The sequence below is a fragment of the Paralichthys olivaceus genome, chromosome 3 (genome assembly GCF_024713975.1).
Source record: "Paralichthys olivaceus isolate ysfri-2021 chromosome 3, ASM2471397v2, whole genome shotgun sequence".
Classification (NCBI taxonomy): Eukaryota; Metazoa; Chordata; class Actinopteri; order Pleuronectiformes; family Paralichthyidae; genus Paralichthys; species Paralichthys olivaceus.
Window position 1 is genome coordinate 20223587 of NC_091095.1, and position 21289 is coordinate 20244875.

At 41.3% G+C, this 21289-nt stretch overlaps 1 protein-coding gene and 1 long non-coding RNA gene across 7 annotated transcripts; one reads left to right on the plus strand and one right to left on the minus strand.

Moving 5' to 3' along the window:
* Positions 1-557: 557 nt before the first annotated feature.
* On the plus strand, positions 558-14893 carry LOC138407243 (uncharacterized). Its single transcript, XR_011240665.1, has 3 exons — positions 558-696; positions 12408-12501; positions 14761-14893. It is a non-coding gene; the product is annotated as an uncharacterized lncRNA (long non-coding RNA).
* On the minus strand, positions 1208-20278 carry slain2 (SLAIN motif family, member 2). Of its 6 annotated transcripts, none has more exons than XM_069522426.1 (10): positions 19414-20278; positions 16730-16872; positions 8697-8864; positions 8429-8602; positions 7993-8340; positions 7748-7897; positions 6045-6125; positions 4419-4457; positions 3391-3598; positions 1208-2777 (listed from the first exon to the last, which is right to left on the minus strand). In XM_069522426.1, exons 1-10 carry the CDS (start codon positions 19896-19898, stop codon positions 2714-2716), a joined length of 1860 nt encoding a protein of 619 aa, XP_069378527.1. In that variant the 5' UTR covers positions 19899-20278; the 3' UTR covers positions 1208-2713. The 6 variants fall into 6 exon arrangements, with proteins under 6 accessions (XP_069378527.1, XP_069378526.1, XP_069378530.1 ...); XM_069522425.1 differs by having other exon boundaries at positions 6045-6128; XM_069522429.1 differs by lacking the exon at positions 6045-6125.
* Positions 20279-21289: the final 1011 nt, after the last annotated feature.

The window sequence follows — 21289 nt, forward strand, 5'->3', positions numbered from 1 at the left end:
TTCTGCCTCCTCCTCCTTTTGTTGGCTGCACCATGAAATGTGTGCATGAAGCACGAGTCTTCCTCTAAAACATCTACTGCACGGTGCACATAGAATTCATAAATGATCACTCTCAGCAACGTCATAGCTGAAAGAAAACTGTGGGTCATGTGTTTACTTGAGTTCATAAGAAACAGTAATAATCAAATATTGTTTAATTCCACACAGGAGAAAAAAGTTTTTTAATCTTCCACTTGTTTCTTTTATATGTGAATTTGTGTGGAGTGAATATCGTGCGTCACAGTTGACCAAAGTTGAATTCCACATGAATTGGTCCAACATCTTGTGAAAGCATCATCCTGGTTTGTATTAATATTGTCTCTTTTTCTCATTACTCCACAAAGTAATGCATTGTTTTCAGCGCAGCATCATCTTGTGTTTAATAACCTTGCTCTCTTGGATTTGACTCGCCCACATGTGTCCTGTGTGTGTTTGCAGCCCACAGACTGAGACCCTCAGAGAGAAGCTCCTCGGAGCCTCACACAGAGGAAGCTGAGCGCCCAGAGAAGATAAAAGCACTGACGTCACAGGTCTTCGGGGCACCTAGGCTGGAATGGGATGGGACAGTTTGCACCAGTCAGTGACTCAGGCTTTCGTCGGTCTCCTCCCCTTCCCGGAGACACACTGTGTCCCCCATTAACCAATGGGTGACTCCAGGTACGTAATGCAGCAACTGCACGTGCACAGAATACACAATGTGTCACTTGCCTGTTAGTGGCTGGATATGACACTGACACAGACTTGGAATATCTTTTCATTGCTTTTTTAACCTTTCAGTGAGCCTGGTTTATATAGAAGTCTGTTCATGATGTTAAGTACAATATGAGCACAAAGCCCGTTTTTATCAGAAATCAATTCTGAAGTTAAGAGGTGAGAGCAAAGAGACAGATTAATACACCCAGAACAGCAGTCTCAAAATAATCCACTGGTTCTTCAGAGGCTTTGTTTTCACCAATGTCTGTTTCTCTGTTTAATTAGCAAGATTACACAAAAAAACAACAGAGAAGATTTCCACAAAACTTGATGGAAGAAACCATAAACCTTTGCTGCAGATCCAGATCAAGGGGCAGAGCTAACATTGTGAGATATGGTGGATATGGTGCTCTACTCAGTGCCATTCTAGTCGTTTAGAATTCTGCGTGAATTGAAAAAAATCAGGAGACCAAAGAACATTTTTTCAGCTTTTATTTGAAATGTGACTTTACACAGGGAAACAGAATGTCATGTTTGTGGATATAAAAAAAATTTCAATAACAAAAACTTTCACACAAAAGGTGTGGTTTGTCTTTTTGCAACATTCGTTCTGGCTTCCCGAATCTGAGCTTTGACAGAGGCACCTCTCTTTAATAAATATTTTCATTTACAGAATGAGTAATTAGTTATAAATATGAAGGCGCATATTAAACTTTTTTTTTAAAGCAATTATAAATGTATCGATTACAAAAAAAATCAAACAGGCAAGCAAATCAGTCAAGCAGAGATGCAAACTCGCAAATAATATTGGCAAAGCAAGAAAATTGGCACAAACTTATAAAACATAGAAAACAAGATGTTCAAACTCAAGTGAAACATTAAATTATAGGCACTAGTTGAAGAACAGCCACCACACCATTTACTGGAACACCTCCACTTACACACCTTTTGATTCATAGCACAAGAGGTCAGAGCCAGCCGAAATGTATTCAACGTATTCAAACGTCATCTCATCTTACTTACTAGATATTTGGGATATTTTCTTTAGTATCTTAATTGATATACACTGACACATCTGTTAGGGGGGTTTTAAGAGCATCAAAGATTTCTTGGTTTAATCGGCTGAATAATGGACTGATATTGGTTTTTGAGACATCAGAGTCAGAACTGAGGCTTTTTCCGAGCTTTCATTAATCACCCGGCTTCATCACGCGTTCTGATTGGACAATCTGAAAACAAAATAAAGGCTTTGGAGATTTAGCTTGCAACTGAGGTTCCAAATGTACATTTTAAACAGCTGAAATCTTCAAACAAAATACTGATATGGATGTTTGGACATACACTTCTTAAATAATTTGAATAAATAATTTTCCAAAACAAACCTGTGCATACATTCTGGCTGATTTTACATGAGGACAGATTCTTTTCAGAGTCATACCCACACATGTGCTTTCACTGTTGCAAGACTCCACCAAATCTCTAACATCACGGGACAGTTCACCTGCACAGCATCGTCATAGAGATCGATTGCTCAGCAACACGTGTTGAACACAGAGCGTAAAGAGAGAAATGTGTGGAAACATTTCAACCTGAGGGAGATGAAAGAACAGAGCAGAGGAGAGGGAGGAGAGCTGGGCCATGGGCTGATGTGACACTCCGGCATATGATTGCAGTCAAACCAAGGCAGGTGACGTGTCCTCTGCTGGCGGAGCTGGAGTCGGCCTGGTTTCTTTGGCATTCAATGGGCTGTTTGCGTGACATGCCTGACCCCTCCAGTGCCAGTCCCCACACAGGAACATCATTAGACGTTCTCTTTGACACCGTCTTGCGCTTTTTTAAATTCTTAATTATTTATATTTTTGGGACATAGTCTCTCGTTTTCTCGTCACTGTAAAAGTTATCTAGGTAGATAAAGTGCCATGTTGAAATGTCTGCCTCCTTGTGTTAAAAGTTTGACTGCAGAGCCCCCTGCTGGCCTGCCTCAGTAACAACCTTCTCTCCAGTTGTCACCCACACCGCCGTAGTTCCGAGGAGCAGGAAGAGATCTGATGAGGAGGAGACAGAAGATTTAATGCTGATTGAATTAATAACTGATCATACCATTTAAAACCATAGGACCAATCAAAAACTTCACCCCTAAGTTTTAGCTGATGTCCCTCTCCCTGAAAATTCAGAAAATGTCTTTAGAAAGCAGTGCCAACCTACCTTTTGTGTTTGTGTGTTTGTGTGTGTGTGTGTGTGTGTGTGTGTGTGTGTGTGTGTGTGTGTGTGTGTGTGTGTGTGTGTGTGTGTGTGTGTGTGTGACAGCTGATGGGTAGGAGAGGATGGTGGACGATGGTGGGTGTTGTGATGGTTTAGAGGTTTAGTTTCAGCATAGATTTGAAAATGAGTACAGCTTTACAAATTCCCATTTGCTGGTGGCGGGGGCGCCACCTAAGTTTGATCCTTTGATTAGAGTTATGACGTTGAGACGTCACTGCAACAGTTGACTCTATGTAAGCATTGAGCCTGCGTGGTCTAATACAGTTTGAAACACGAGGTGCCGTTAACTTAGTTTGCAGCTCAAAAAACACATTTAAAGGTGCAGTATCTCTAAGTACATTTAATTCTCCTTACAGAGTATATAAGATGCGACTCAAGTGTATTTGGTGTAAATACCTGCGCACAGGCTGAGCCAGTTTGCTGCGAGGCAGAGGGATGCCCCCTCCTGCAGAAGCATTCGGACGGGGGAGGCCGCTGCGTGGAGGAGCCAGGGATCGGGTGGGGGTGGAGGTGGCAGAACCAGGGTTGGGTGTGGCCTTTACGGGCTGCCTCAAGGCCAGAGGGGATGGGGTGGCGGGAGTTCGCAGCTTACTGGGAGAGGGGACTGAAGACAAGCAGAGCAGGAACACTGTCAGGTATCACTGGCTTTTGTTGATCTTAATGCACATTTAGAGGTTTCAGTCATCAGTAGTTTAACAATGAAGTTGTGATCGAGAGCACAATGGTGTGTGGTTGACATACACTCGGCACATTATTGGTACAGCTAGATAAAACTGAAACAGTCGAATGGAACAGTCCAGCAGTAAATCCTCCTTCATGATGGTTGAAATGATCAGTTTTAGCGACATGTTGTTTTGGAGGGTACAGTTTGTTGTGTTGTTGAATTGTATTGTGTTATAAGGATGGTTGTTTAAATTCTTTTGTCCGTCCATTTATGCTAAATAACAGAAACATCTGTATAATGCAGAACATATCATCCACATCACAGCCTGCATCCTCCAACGTGATTATAAGTGAAATCAACTGAAAAACATTGAAAAATCCATGAAGGAGAATTTACTGCAGGACCGTTGTATCGTTAGCTTTTACTAGGTGTACCTAATAAACTGCACACTGAGTGTAAGTATGATGCCTACATACAAATATGTACATGTGGAAACTACCCACATCCATCACAAATTTACAGATGAAGTCAAAGTTGTTACCATGAAAGTTGAGAACGTTTTAAAACATCAACAGATAGAAGGAACAAACAGAGCTGCCCTATGATGAGTCTTGATGTTTTCACAGAATGAGGTGACGCGCACACAGCATATACTGGTGCAAACCAGCAGCACATACCATAGCACAACATCAATACAACCACGGCGCGGAACAGCAATCACAATATTTAAAAAAGGTGGAAATCCTCAGTGAATACTCACTGAAATCACCTTCTTCTCCAAAGCAACAGGAGAGTGGGACTAGACAAAGATGAAGACAACAGAGACAGCCTTTTTATTCAGAGCTGGGAGGAAGGGGCCCAGCACGGGATCTGATACTGCCTGTTTGTTTTCTTAAACTGTGACGCCCCGTGAGTCTTGATCAATAGGACCTCAGATGCTAGTTGTCATGTGGCAAGTACATTTCATCATCTACCTCTCTGGAGGAAATGTGTACAGCCCAGTGAGTGTGGCTGTGGATAGTGATGAGACAGTAAGGGAGACATTAGCATGTAAAGCATATTCTGCTGCTGCTAAAATCCTAACGTCAAAGACCTGGAGACTTCTCCAGGTGTTCCAGATGTTTCATAGTGACACTATATTTATTGTAGAACTTTACATTGCAAATGATTGTATGCTATTGGCTGGGTTCATTGGGCTGCATGTAAAAATAGAGTCAGTGGCCAGTTTATTAGGCCCATTTGTACAGTTTCAAGCAATAGAACTGTTAAAAAACCAACTAAATTATAAATCATATTAAAAACAGCTATGATATATTACATATAATAATAATACAGTATAAATACATAATAATAGATTATATAACTGTATATTGTATTTGTAATGTGGTGTATTAATAACTCGTTATTACCAATTACATTGTGTTACGTTGTGGTAGAGCTGTTAAAAAAGACCACTTAAATGAATATGATCATTTTACAAAGTAAAATAATTGATACAACAAAAACATCTATATTCTATATTGTTATTGTTTATTACTTTTTAGTTTTTTTCCCTAAAGGACAATGCTAACTTTATCATACTTAGCAAATGAATTCATCTAAACTTGCAGATTGTCTAGGATAAATGTTATTGATGAACACCACCAACTTGTTTCTCAGTCATGTAAATAATCACACAATAGGACTGAACAAAAGAGTAAAGAGGATAGAGCAGTTTATGCTGCTGATGTTGTCATCATTACATTAAACAGCCACTTTAGATATATTCAAATGATGCAAATGATGCAAGTAAAACAGGAATGCCTAAAGTATTTATAATATATTTGTCATATTTAGAAAGTTAAGGTGAATATAAGGAAAGACAGATGACTGACATGAAGTCATGAATGACACTTATAATGTCAAGTAGCAGATCCTATGTAGATTCGTATCACTCTTACCATGGACAGCAGCAGTGTTCTGACCTTACTCAGCCTGTATGATTGTTTACCGATATATATATATATTTCACACAGTCCTCGAGTGAATCAGCTCTCTCTTCATAATGTGACTGTTTAAGTATTTCAGTATGGAGGTATACCTTTGGGATTTAGTTATAAACTCAAACATCTCTGTCAACAACCACCCTGCTCCATCTCCCTCTCTGCTGGTTTCTTGCAACAAAACAGAAGCTGACTCTGCTCTTAGAGTTTACTCAGTCTCGGGGTCTGAAATGACAAGCTGGCAACTAGTGCGCCTTCCTCAGATCCACTTCAGCTCTTTCCTCGTTTCCATTTCATGTGCATCAGTTGCAGTACGCAGGTAGCTGACTGTATATTACTCATCATAAATAGGGCATGTGTCTGAGCGTGATCTCACAGCCTCCAGCTGGTTTAGGAGCCGTTACCTCGCAGGGCCGTTGGGCTTTGGAGGTGCTGTTTGGGTTTCGGGGAGGAGCGAGAGGGGGTTGAGTATCTCGGGAGTTGAGCTGCTGGAAAACAGGGACATTTCAATACGGGGGTCAGACTTGATTCTGCTGGAGATTCACAGCATGACAAGAGAGAAAGATGGGCTCTGAAAGCCAAACAAGCCAATCTGAGGCCACTAGAGGGCTCCACAGCCAAACATGAATAAGCAGCTTCATTCAGGTGGAGGATCACCACTGTCAGCTTTGACAGACAATCCACTAGTGTCAGCAACCCAGAGAAACAGAGGCTGGTGTGTGTTACACATGCTTTATAGTAGACACGTTTACATGGACAACAATATTCTGATATTAACCCTATTATAACAATAGTCTGACTAAGACACTGTAATGTAAACAGTATTTTCTGATTAGCTGAATAAGGTCAAACATAGAATAAACAATAATCAAAGTAAGATATGTGGAGTATTCTGACCTTAGTCGACATGTTAATGTCTTAATCACATTATAACATCCAATTGGTGATTTCACAGCATTTTGCAACAGTTACCAATCTCTTGATGACAAGTCTTGGGTATGAATGTAAACAAATAGGACACATTGTTGACATGTATTGGACTATGATCTGTAACATGTGAACAGGAATATGCATAAAATATGTAAATATGCAACTCATGTAAACATCATAATCAAAATAATGTCTTAAAGTCAATAGTTGGAATACACCTGTCCATGTAAACGTTCTCAGAGAGAAGTCAGCGAGAGAGGCAGGAATGTATGTGTCTCACATGCCCAGTACAGCCAGAGGTCAGATAGAATCAACACAACTTTCCTGAGGGGAAACCTCAGCTGTTACACTTTTTAAAACTTCCATTAACAAATAAAGACAGCTGAAAATGGAATACGTGCTCTAATGTATAAAAGGCTCAGGCCACATGAACCCGGTGTCCCTGAGAAGTCAGATTGAGACAGGATTAAGGCAGTGACTACATGTTTGACCAGCTGACGCATGCCCTTTGACCCCAGCCCTCTCTGCCTATAGTTACAGAGAGATAAGCATTTCTGGATTAAAGAAAAATCCATTACCTTTGTCTGCCATTACAGGATTAAATCAGATGGATAGTCTTAACTCACAGAGGTGGGATGCTAAGCTCTTTAAAAGACATAAAACCCTTATGGACAAAATGTAAAAGAACATTAGTGTCACTGATACCAGGAGTTGCTTCGGGGCTCTCAGTGTGACGCCATGCACTAGTTCTGTAGGAGGAGGGAGATTCTTTAGAGTGAGAGTTTTTGCTGGGAGTATAAGAGGAAGAATGTGTGTCAATAAAAGATTTTAGAGCTAAAAATGATCAGAGACAAAGAGGTTTCCCAAAAACCAAAGCCATAGCACAACAAAGCAGCACAGGCCTGATGCTGTAGGAGGAGCCAGAGAGAGGAAGAGAAGTCACACAAACAATGACTAACAAGAGATTACACAGCCTGTTATGTTGCTGAGTGATCAGTTTACTGTGAGAGCAAAACAAACATTATGTCATTATTATGACTTAGTCATATGAATAATCAATCTGATCATCTGAGTCTGTGATTACTGTAGCAACAGATGTGTTCATAGCTTTAGAAAGTTTTGTGTTTGTAGGTGAATTATAATATAAGGCATGTTGTTTGTGTGTCACAATACTCACTAGCAGACTGGTTCTGGTGACGAGGAGAGCCTCCATTTGGCACTTGCAGGTTGGACTCGCAGCTGCGGCTGTTCTTGACAGGCTCTTGGGCCTGGGCCTGGGTCGCTGCTGAGGAGCGTGTGAGGTTGGGGAGACTGCGACGCAGCTTTTCTGCAACGGCAACACAGAAGAGAATTAGCTCATAGTGCCCAGAATCGCACAGTAAACCACTGATGTCCAGCACTTAGGCCATCTCTGCTGTCTACCTTCATTCTTCACCACGTTGGTCGGCAGGTCGTGACCCTGCAGTGAGTGGCGAGGCTGCTGCAGGCGGCTGATGATGGGCTGAGGCGAGCCGCGGCTGTGGCTGTACTCAATAGAACGAGCAGGGGAGCGTGAGCGAGGCGAATTCCTGGGGGAGGCGCGTGGAGAGTGTCTGGGGGAGGGGCTGAAGCGGTTGGAGGGCAGGTGGAAGGCCGGGTGCACCGCCTCCTCCTCGTCCTCCAGACTGTGTGCATCTAACTCCTGGTCGCTGAAGGTGCTGCGCCGTAGCGAGTGGCAGGAAGAACCCGAGCTTCGTCTGGATGCTGTTGCGGCATAGTCCTGTCTCAAACCTGACGGCAGACAGTTGTATTGTAAAAATGTGGTCTGAATACAGAAAACTGGACAAAACTACTGTACACAAGTGCTACAGTTACATACTCTCCTCCTGCATGCGAGCCAGTATCTGCACATCAGTGACGTCGTTGAGTTTGTATGTATTTGAGGAGCCCACAGAGTCCTCGTCCATTTCTGATGTGCTCAGCTCACTGTCCACAGACGACTGTGGACTAATTGCTGGAGGATTCCTCTCGGCCGCTGCATTTCGCTGGTGTGCTGTGGAGGAAACAATTCATTTAGTGACATGTATTCAATAACACTAGACTACAGATCTTCTGTAGTAGTTACTGAACTATTGAGAGTCTCATACCTGCATTCCCAGGAATGAGTTGCTGTCTGACTATGGGCACCCTGCTGGGGGTTGAGGAGGGGGAGTTGAAGCCACTGCTGTAAGGGCTGTTGGCTGCATTTGTGCTATACGGGCTTCCATAGCCCTGCTGGTTGTAGGGGCTTCCATACAGGCTTCTGCGCTTGTTGGCTGTAGAGTCACAAACAGAGCTCAAAGGTTCAGTCATTTATTGACATCTAATGGTGAAGTTGCAAGTTGCAGCTGAATACCCCTCACCTCACCCTCCCCTTCCAAACATGACAGAGAACCTGTGGTAGCTTCAGTTGTCATAAAAACTCAAAAAGTGTTCAGTTTGTCCAGTTTGGGCGACAGTAAAAAACATGGCGCCTTCCATAGAGTAAACCTGCTCCTGATGTAAATATAAAGTATTTAAATATAAATCTAAGGTAAACAAAACCACAATTTAGTTGAAACACACTCAAGAAAACATCACTAGGATTATTTTATATTCAATTTCTGCCAACCTAAATCTTACACACACTGAACATTTAAACACGAGTCCCCACTACATGAGAAGATCGGGAGAGAACAAGTGTGCAAAGAGTTAGAACCACTGCACTGCTGAAAGACTCAGGCCCCCTTACATTTTAAGTTACAAAAACAATGTTTGTTTTCTCATTTCAACTTCTATATATTTGGTGGTATTTCTATTTTGTTTTTATTCATAGTTATTTACAGTAAAGTTCATTAATATAAAGCTTTGATTACATTTCTTTGTCATAAGGTTTTGAGGAAGACGTCTCAGGAATCATTACCAAATTTGAAAAAAATATATTTTTATTGGCTGATATGTTGGTATATAGTATATTGTTCTAAAAAGAGGAGACAGGAGATGTTTTTAAGAGACATGTTGCCACATTGGAATCTATGACTAATGGATTAGTTATTAAAAAATCAGTCGCATCTTTCCTTAAATAGGTCTTAGGATCATCTTCCCTTCATAAAAACTAATGACCAACAGTCCACCTTGTCAAAAACAATGAAAGATTATAAAATAACACAACTAATTATCTAAAAAAGTCTTACTCAAACAGGAACAATTATGTTAGTAACTGATTAGTGTAATAATCAATTCAAAGTATGTAGCTTAAAAGATGTCAGCGAAAGAATAGAGGTGAAATGAGTAAGTCAGGAAGCTGCGTTTGTGAGGAGGAACTGCCTGTGCAGCATGTTAACATACATTATCTATACTGCATTGATACACTGCAGCTCATTAAAGACCCAGACAAAGTGAATAGCTGCAGTATGTTAACATACTTCAACAGTTTACTATAACACCAGCAGTGTGTGCAGATATCGGACCCTTGATGAAAGCTCTACACTGTGCTGCCAGTCTGCTTGAGTTTCTTGGACCATATGCTGACTGTGAGACTAACAGAGAGTTCGTACAACATTAGCTGGGAGAAACGCTTAACAATGCACTCCATTCATTCTTTACACACAGTAAATGAGCGAACAATGCCATTCTCTATGAGATCCAGTGCAGCAGCAGTAAAAGGCTCCAGTCTATAGTCCTTGGTCTCGATCATAAGATCAGACCCGCACAGACAAGCCGCTGGTTACTGGGACAGTTTGCTGTTTCCGTGTGCACTCGTCTACCCATCCCTCTGTTTTCTCTCCTCTCTCTTGACTGAATGTGTTTATATCTGAGTGGTGACTGGAAAGTGTCTTTTAAGATCAGCTACCTCCTCTTTCCACACTTCTCCCTTCACTGTCTCCTCCTGCTGCATTATTTAGGTAATAACATCATGACCACTCTGCACGCATCAGCTGCTGAGGAGTATTAACAACACTGCAACACTACTTTAGAAGAGTATCACTTTGTTTTCCATTTCATGACAACAGAACGAAACAGTTCACCTGCTGAAATTAACTATATTTGTCAAACTCAATATTAATTTGAAAAAGAAAGGTTCACACCAACAGAACGCATAATAACAGGAGAACAAACGTAGAGGCAATACAATTGTGCTTGAGCTTTTAAGCATATATGAAATTACTTAAAAATTAACAACTGTCAGTTCCATGATAGTCTTGTTTTATTACAGTGGGCTTATATCTATATTGTTTAGACAGAATAGTGTTAAATATATATAACTAAGACTCGCCCAATTGTATTGAAGTCCTTATACTGATACATCACATATTAACATATTCAAGACTTTTTAAGACCAAACTTCAGATTCAAGTAAAGAGTTTTTAAGACCCTGCAGAAACACTGTGATTGTGGTGGTGGATCATAATCGTGATGGCAGCTGATCATGGACTATGATTACAACAATACTTAATATACAATATGCCTCCTCACATATTCTACCATTACTGGCAACAACCCCTCCATTTCAAATGTCATTGCTGCTCTCTTCAACTCTATCAGACACTTTCTTAATCATTAATACTTTAAACATTTGCACACCTTTCCATTATGCTTTGGTGAGCCTGATGAGACAAACTGTAATTTGTGAATATTGGCTATATTGATTGATTGTCCCTGTGTGTTCTTGTGGATAAAGAATATCTATTGTGCATTCATACCACTGACAAACATAATGACATTTCTGTGAGTGCTTTACAAGCATGAATTATCTCTCCGTGTGTTAGGAAAATCTTCCTCTATACACACTCTGTACTGGCTGTTGGGTCACACTAATGAGTGTTGCTGCATGAACCCAGCTACGAGTCAGCATTTAACAGTTTGGAGATGTTTAGAAGACAGTGTGTCCTATCTCAGTCATCCTGTCACTAGAAAGACAGTCAATCTAAAGGGATCTGACTGCAGCACAGGGACCAACCAAAATAGAGTGTCCTCAAATCCTCATGTCCTGAAACAAAAAGAGAGGTTAGAAGAAGAGAGAAGAACTGCTGTCCCTACCCACCATGATGATGTCATTTCTATTTTCTCTGATATGAATGTGTATTAGAGGGCTTTTTTTCCATCTTGGCTTTTTTAGCCTGTGGAAACTTTAAGGCAGTTAAATGAGCCAGTACATAACTTCCTCCATAAATTCAAGCCTGTAGGGCTGAAATGTTGAAGAGAAAACTGAAGACAGGGCTTGGCATAGAGGTCTACTTGATATGAAAAACAAAATGAAAGATGGATTAAAAACAGCTGCTTTAAGCATATCACAGGAAAAGAGCAAACAGTGAAGCTTTTATGAATGAAAGAGATGAATAATGAGGAATTAAGCTGCAAGGAAGAGGTGAACTAACTGTAGAAATGAGGTGAAGGAGATGTCAACGCATTTTTCAGCAGAAATAGGGCAGGTCAGCTCAACAGTGAGGCACTATTTTAAAAAACTGTTTAATTGTTGAGGACAACACATTCTGGCTGAGCATTGTCTGTAATGAAAAAAGCAGTGCAGTCTGACTTGTACAGTCAACTATCTCACAGCAGTCTCCTCCCCCGTGAATTATATAACAGAGGCATGTCATCTGGGGATATGATTTTACCAGGGTGTGCATAGACAAAAGGCTCAGTCACTACTGACACTAACACTTAAGATCATGTTTAAAATACCAACACGCCTATAGGAGTGTGCACCTGTGGTCTAGCGTGGCACAGATGCAATGTTTAAACACACAACTTCATATATGTCACGTCTCATATTGAAGACGTCTTCACTTTTGTTTCCACAACTAAAGTTAAGATTTTTGCCTCTCTCTGCGACACAGACTCAACTAACGCCATGGCAACAAGGTTTCCGTGGTCCTGGGAGAGAGCTGGTGCGAAGGAGAGAGGCTGAGGAGCCGTGAGGGCGTGTCTGTGGTGAGTCTCCCAGTCACTGAGTCACTGACACTCTCAGAATGTGGAGCTTAGGATTTGCCAAAGTGTTTGTGTGCTGAAAAAGGATTTCAAGTTGTCACAAGAATCCTCTCCAATGCCTTGATTTTCACACTTCATTAATTGAATTTAAGTTTAAACTACATGGTCAGTGAATCACACAAATACATACAGTTGTTATGCGTAACCATGGAGGTTATGTTTTCAACCCTGTCCATTTCTTTGTTCGTTGGTTTCTATTAGTTTGTTTTTCCACAAAACTTGGTTCATGGAAGAACTCATTACATTTTGTGGATCCTGATAAAGTTTTTCAAGGATCAATTTCCTAAAGAATAATTCATGGGTCTTGATGAAAATGAAAAATCAGACGCATTGATTTCTGAGTGTGTGAAATTTGGCATCAAAGTCAAATGAGGAGAGAAGTGAAGGGAGTGGGGCGGGTGGTATCAGTAAGGGAGGGAGATATTTTCAGGCCCTGTGGAGGATGACGTTATCCTCGCTCCACACCTTCAGTGATGATGTCACCATTTATGAGCATGATTCCTTAATCCTCACCCGAGTGGCTGGTTTATTGTAATGGTCAGTCGAAAGACAAACAGGGTGTGTAGGGCTACATGTTTTGTTCAGCAGTTGTGAAAAAGCACATACAGATCATCATGAAGGGGAAAGTATCAGAATTAGATCTTTGTTGTGTTGGTGGAAACTGACTAACAGATTTGTGATTTCAACAAAATTTGTTATTTAAAAGCTTCATGTACTTTTTTCCATTTTATTACCTTTGCCAAGGAGGTAATATGTTTTTATCTGCGTTTGCTTGTTTATCTGTCAGTAAGCAGGATAATATAAAAACTACTGAATGGATTTCCACAAAACTTGGAAGGAGGTTGTAAAGGTCACAAAAGAACCCATACAATTTTGGTGGGATTTAGGGGCATTTGCAATGTTTTATCTCATTCTTTAACGTTGCAAGAATTTTTCAACATTTTCATTGATTTCTTAGAAAATAATTCATTGATCTTGAGATGAAATAAAGGAGGCAGGTTAGGGACAGATATTGTGCAGAGTGTGTGCAATTTGGTGCAAATCCAAATAAACATAATCTAGTGCACCATGAACCCAGGGCGCCGCCCTCACTGGTGGAGTGTTTTATTTTTTTTAAATTAAAAAAATCTAACATTAACTATGATAAATTATTTAAGAATTCATGTGTTTACATTTTACAATAACGTGTGTTGTATAAAATATGAATAAATATGTGGGAAACGAGTGGTCGGGGCACACAGTCGATGGTTCAGGGGCGCTGGAAAAGTAGCAGAGACGAGTAGCCAATAAAGGACAGTTGCTGGGTAAGATACACGTATAGCAAAGTAAATTTGGCCAATTAACATCATCAAAAATAATGCCTGAAGGGCGATTCTGATAGAGCCCCAAGCCCAGTCCCTCAGTGTCGTGGTGGAGGAAATCAGACGGTACTAGTGACAATGACGGCCACAGGTTCACACAAAACAGCATCGCAGCCGCCAAGTTCGGGTACAATCTCTTCTCCAAACTCCATTTGAGAGGAGAACTTTGGTTGAAACATTGCGAATAAAGAAATTGCACCAAATTAACTTGATATTAAAATCAGCCAACAAGCCAGCGAAAAAGGTCAAATGTACACATGGGGATTTTCCCGTCACTGGTACAGCAGGAAGGCTTGGTTAGCAGGATGTATAGAGTATGAGTCACAAGCTATCCAGCAGTATATGGCACCTGCTTGTATTTTGTCTTAATAGTGTTTAATACTCTACTTACTATCTGAGCACAAGGGCAACAACTGTTAATAATTTACATGATTTATCAATCAGCTGATAATTATTATTTTTGTAGATATTATTTTGATTTAGTTTTCTACATTTAGTTTTTTAAGTTTGTTTGTGCAGTATGCAGTATACTGTTAGCTTTCTGTTTTTGTGTAAAATGGCTGACATGTTTATTATTGTTTATTGATTCAATAATTACCTACTATCTTACAAAGAACTGGTATCCTGCAGTTTGTGTTAAATCGTAGTGGGATGGTTACTGAAAACTGTGTGTGGCACGGCACAGTCCCACCAAGAATATTTTTTCACCAGCTGCCACTGTTGGTCTGTGAAACATGAGGGATGAAAAAGGCAGCGATACTTGGATCCATAAAGGGACCATAGTATTATTTCAAACGCCACTATAAACAAACCTTGTATAATACGGTGTCTGTGTGTCCAGGTGCAGTCCAGATTCTTGCACAACAGAGAAGCTCACATCTCCCCTGGTGAACAACCCCCTGCAGCCTATTGCTCAACATGATCTAACTGTCACATGGACATACCACTGTCAAAATGGAAGTGACCTCTCTCAGTTTAGCTGCAAGGATTTGAGCTGTATCCTCTTCACTGAGCAACCACCTGTAGTTAGTGGGAGTCAAAAGCTCAGAAAGCAGACATTTCAAGAAAGAATGACTAAATATATTGGTAGATCTGAATAGCAATGTTTTATTTATGTATGCTATGTGGTGGATACAGTTTCAAACTATTCTGAGGCATGTCCCCCACTGGGGAGTTTATCATCTATCCTACAGTAGTTCAAGTTCTAGTTAGGACCATATGTTTTGAATTTGTAAGAAGAATGTGGCGCATTAGAAAGTCAATATAAATAATAATAGAATGATAAATAATAAATAATAAATAATACAGAACCTGCCCTCAGCACTTAGGTGCAATCATTTGGCACAATACCATAAATATTTTGCATACCCCATGGTGAAATTATGAATTACACATTACTCTTCACACACTTTGCTGCAAAGGAGTAACAAAGGAGTAGCATGATTCATTTTATACTAGGCACACTTATATAGCTTTGCATCTCTGTTAGGGTTACCTCTTTTACACCAAAATTAGCAGATGTACGGGTATTTTAGACACAGATACACCTGCTACCCCCCCCACACACACACACAGTGATTTACGTTCGACATCATGAATGCACAGACAACTGAGAAGCTCTTTCACCTCGCTGTCTTGCCAAATTAGCGTGTTCACCCAAGTATCACTTTTCCATCTCTACCAATCAGCCGGAGCCGATGAAAGACTGTGTCTACTAGAGTCATTTAGCAGGAATGCATGTCAATTTTATCCATTCCAATATCAGACAAAAGCCAGATATTAGGTTTTTTGACCAGTAGAATAGTAGCTTTGTGTTTACAGTACTATCAAGGATCAATAAAAAGAAATGGTAAGATTATTACAGAGGCTCAATCCCATAAATCAAAACTCTCAGTGACAAGAACAACCTGCTCTTATCTATCCAGCGAGAGGAGCCATTTCTGCTTTTATGAACAAGCTCTACTTTACTGGATCAATAATTCTACATTGGCCTCATATACAATAATGATTTACAATTGATCCAAATAATCCAAAACATCAGAGTAAAAATTCAGATCGAACAAAGCTTTGGAAAATCACTGCTGTTTCATTACATGGTTTGTGCTATGACATGTAATGTAAAGCTGCTCTCAGAAGATAACTCAATTCCAGATGCTTTTCTGAAATTTTCCAAAGGGACAGTATGTGAGAAAGTAATTGTCTGATTCCCAGAGAATTCACAGTGAGGGAGTGGTCATACAACGTACTTGAACCTGCAAGAATACAAATATTTCAAGATGAAAAAAGGGGTACCATACATTTAGAAGATGCCTCCAAAGATGTCAACTTGGAAATGCAAAAAAAGAGATTGGAGAGCTTTTGGTGATAAAGGCCGAAACTATAGTGTCGATGTGCTGAAAACAAAAACTTGATTGACATGTCCTGCCTCCTGAATGCTCTTCCCAGGCTGAATGTTCTGTAAATGTTCCTGTTGTTGGGAACGCATCTGACCTGAACAATCTCCTGCTGCATTCCTCATACTGTATGAGAAAGGCAAACACTGGAAGATGTCTGGACCCGTTTTTTTACCTGAGTTCATATCTGAAATCAGCTTTATTTCCCACTTACAACACTCCAAACCTAGCCAATTAAACAAATGATCCAATGATCTCAGAAAAGATTAAACAAGTTAAGCTTGGTTAAGCCTCGCAAGCAAGATAATGAATCCCTCCTGAGATTAGAGTTTCGCTGTTGTTGTTACTGTTTATAGTAGTACTAATGCAGCTGAGTACTTAGTTAAGACTACACAACTGATCACCAGTGCTGTTTACCTGACATGGTGAGGTCCAGTCTGTGGATGAGGGAGCGCTTGGCTGACTCCATCTCAGGACTGGGGTTGTCCAACGCTTGGCGACACCACACGATGGGACTCAAGGCTTTTTGCAGGGGACTGTTCAGCTTCGTCTCATATAGCCTGGAAAAGAGCATACAACATTGTCACAGTATATTGTCAGGACATAAACGCAACACCAGCAAACATGACACAAACATGAACCGGCAACTTCCTCCTCTAATAATGGTCCAGCATGACAGCTGTTACGTATCACACCTCATATGTGATGAGACCTGATAGCTCCTTCAGGAAATTAGATTGACGGGGGAAACAAGTGTTTTGTCACAGAATGCTGCAGTAGAGATGACACTGCAGCAGAAAGGCATTTAGGCAGCTATCCCTGTTTAACCTTAGATTACTGTGATTTTTTTCGGCAAAAAAACTGTGACTTGGATATATTTTATATATATTATAACATCTCGATATAATCTTGTACTTCACATGTTGCATGTGTTGATATTGCAGAAACCAGTGTTCCTGTCTTTGGGATGTGAAAACATTGCAACTTTAAACTCCTGCTGCAGTAAAACTTAAGAGAATGCACAACTGTCTGTGGCTCAAAGCGTCTGAAAAAAGGGCACTGGGCTCAGCACTTTATCAGCTGCACTGATAGAAACTGATAGTAATCAAAGCCTCGAAATACTGATGAAAAATACGTCTACAAAAGACCAGTGAATTTCCTGTTACTCTGTTTGTCAGTTAAAACAAGAAGAGAAGAGTTTCCACTCTGTAGAGATATCTGAGTCAGCAGCTGTCAGCACTGTTGCAGCCATAGAGAAAGCCTTTCATGATGAAAGCTGAAACATTAGGGTAGAGGCAGGCTAGTGCAGAGGAAAACAAGGCGGAAATCTGGGGCGGCACGTTTTCCTTGTTTACACTCATTCACATTTAGTGCAGCACATAGTAAATCTCCCATTCTGCAGATATGACACTCGTGACGACATACACGAACTACCTGCTCCGAAACAATAATGCTTGTCAAGTCCACATGTGGTAGGAGTGGGACAAACACGCTTACAGGGCAAGTGCTGCAGGGGCAGGCAGCGTTTTCAAAAACCGTCCGGAGGCTAATTCAGGGATTACAGGAGTCTATGACAGGAGCTGGAGAGAGTTGGGCACTACGAGTAATCCCAGATATAAATCTGATCCAGAGGGCAGACAAATGGCTGCAGTGTAATGAGACTGGCTCTGCTGGGCATGAGTGAGCAATACCTGAAAGTAGTTGAAGGCTCAGTGGCTGGCAGAGGCAAGCTGCTGCAGGCAATTGAGGAAAAACTGTGGACAATGGGTGGATTAAATAATAAAAACTTCATGAAAACGGACTTATACATAGTGATTGCCAGAATCTCTTTGTTCCATACACGTCATATACCTGTGGGCTAGTTTCAGTAATAAACCACTATTCTGCTTTGTCATAGTCTGCATTGTAATGGCACTTACTCATTATTTTTTACCAACATAGTTACATCTTGTAGACAGATGATTTGTGTGCTGACAGCCAGACATCTGTCACTGTCTGTTGGCTTTAGATACTGTTATTTAGGTGAACTATGCCCTAATGTTGCTCATTACAGTGTCATTATAGAAGATGCCAATCAGACAAACTCTTCCTGACAAGACAAGATAACGAGGACCATCTCCCAAAGAAGGCCTGCCATTACACTCATGAGATAGTCAGTACCTATACTGTTATCCTTTCAGACCTTCTGTGAACCCATCTCTTTATGGCTGACATCGGCCTTGTACGACTCATCTGTGTGTGACTCTGCCTTTTAAAGGGATTTCCTCAAGTTTGGATGAAAGGACACTTTAAGACAAATCCAGTCATATTCTGGAGTTTAAAAGATTTCTCCTCTTAAGTCTATCTGTGCAAAGCCACCTTAAGTCTAAAACCAGAAATGTTCAGCACTGGAGAACATAAAAAGAGCACATTGTAGAGGAGTACGAACGGACATGTGTTCCGTCAGGATAACGCTCATGACCAGCATGCTCATCTTTGTCCACAAGAAACTCCACGTGACCATTTTATCTTATTAATAGCCTGTTGTTTGTAATCCCTGTAAATGCAGTGCTCAGCTTCATGACACTGACGTAGCTTTTATTCCAACACGATGAGCTGACAGTCCTGGTTCTCATCTCCTGCCTTACTGGCTCACTGCTGTACAGAGCAATGTAGCTCGTGTGACAACTGGTGTGCTAAAGGAAATTCAGAGGAGGAATATATCCATGGCTACCTCTCCCACATGGCTGCTGCTGGCAGGAAAACAACTTTCACTTTCTAATGTGTGCACACTGATCTGCAAATCTGCCACATCACAACAGAGGTTCAACAGATGAGCCAGCAGAGAGTGTGAGTCTCACGGAACGAGACTATGCTGTGACTGTATGACAAGGCATGTCTAATATGGTCATACAATCCTACGTGGGAATGGCATCGCCCACATGACTTGCCAAACAACATCCTTCACACAGTCGACGAGGCTCCTTCAGATTTCAGCCTAGCTTATAGAGAAGATGGTTTCTGCACGTCGTTTGAGGCGGTAGATAAGTGTGGAGCAGTTGTACCCGGGCAATTAAAGCTGTCAACCCGCTCTGAAGACAGAGACACCTCCCCACACTCACCAGCTGTCCTCGTCTTCGTTTAGACAATCCATGTCCTCCAGGTCTAAGATTTCCACCTCATCTAGCACCGATGTCTCCATCTCACCCGCGAAGCTAGCGGCGGTGTCTGAATAAAGTGAGTTCATGCTCGACACGGAGGTGGCAGCCGATGCCCCCTCACATTCGTACGCCCTCCTGAAACTGATGCCGTCGTAGGAGAGTCTGGGGCTCAGGCAGCGGTTGTTCTCCAGCAGCCCACCGTAGCCTCCCGTCCCGACGAACCCCACCCCAGGGAAGCCGGCCAGACCAGCTGCCATCCCCGCGGACAGGGACGAGGAGTCGTAGCCGGCGCTGAGGGGTCTGTGGTTCCCTGTCATCGCTCCGGACGTGGACAACATGGTGGACCTGCTCCGGAGCTGCTCGTTCTGCTGTTCGAGCTTCTTCACCAAGTCCTGGAGCTTCCGCACCTCCAGGTCCGCGTTGATATTTGAGTTGATATCCTCCATGGTGGCTCCCCAGCCAGCCCAGCGGAAAAAACGCAGCGGTGTTTTTGGACGTTTCTCTGCCAACAGTCTGTCTGTGCGGGTTTACTTCACTGTTACCTCCGTATTCTCACAAGACACACCGGTGTTCCGCTCACTTAAACCGCCCCGCGTCGTCATCTTCCCCGGTTGTTCGAGCTCACGGGCAGGGTCGAGGCCATTTTCATAATAGTCGTCACCAACTGTGAAAGACCAACAGGCGGCGGACCCAATACGTCACTGCGTTCAGTGTCGGGAGCGAGCACGTAACCAACACCTATTTGCGTGTGCACAGATTTCACTCGGTGTTTACGGATCAGGTTTTAGTAACAAACCCAAATAAAGTCATTGCTGTGGGATAATGGCAAGTTCATACAAGTGTAAAGACCATCTGTAACTGAATTTATTGTATCATTATTTTAATCAGGCTGTCGCAGTGTGATGTTCTATCTCTGTTCAAAAGAGACCTGAGAACAGGAGACATCCACAACCAGCAAATGAAAACAATACAACGAGGTAATAAATATAAGTAACTATATGTAACTATGACTTGATTATAAGAATGACGAATCATAAAAAAACATCAGTTAATAAAGATTTGTATTCAAATAATATGATGATAATAATAATAAAGAGTTAAAAACAAGATAAAACAAAATATTGTAAAATGATTCAAATAGTCTGTTCGATCTAGGAGAACTAGGAGGAAGCACACCTATTGAAATGTGTCTTTAAGATTTTAAAAGAGATAGGAAGTTTGCCAGAGGGAGTTCCTCAGGGAGATTGTTCCACAGAGTGGACAGAAAAAGCCTGGTGACCTTTGGTTTGGGGAGTAGGGCCTTTGCTGAGGACCTCAGTTTACGACCGGACACAGGATGTCAAATGGTCCAAAATGTACTTCGATGCAAGTCCAGGTAGAACCTTAAAGGTCAGCAATAAAATCTAATAATCATTTCTAAAATTTTATGGAGATCAGTGAAGAGAAGCTAAAGTCAGAGTCATATGCTTTCTTTTAGCAGGTTGCAGCTCATTCGATTAAAAAGGCGCATGATACCTGAGCCCAGTCCTTTCTAACATTAGTGCAAGCATAGAGGTTATCTACAGTGATGTAGTAAGTAACTGGATCGTGTAATGAGTAGTTTTAAATGAGAAAAGAGATTCATCAGTCAATACTAAAGTAGGCTTGTGATTTCTGATATTGTGATTTCACTGTAGCTCTTTTTCTACCCTTTAGTTGTCACTTAGTTGAAATGTTATACTGCATCTTGTTCTCCAAAGCATTATTGTTTTAGACAGTAGAATCCATGTGCATGATCCATTCATACAACAGTCTGCGCCTTCATGCAGAATCCAAAGATCGTAAAGGTTCTGAATTG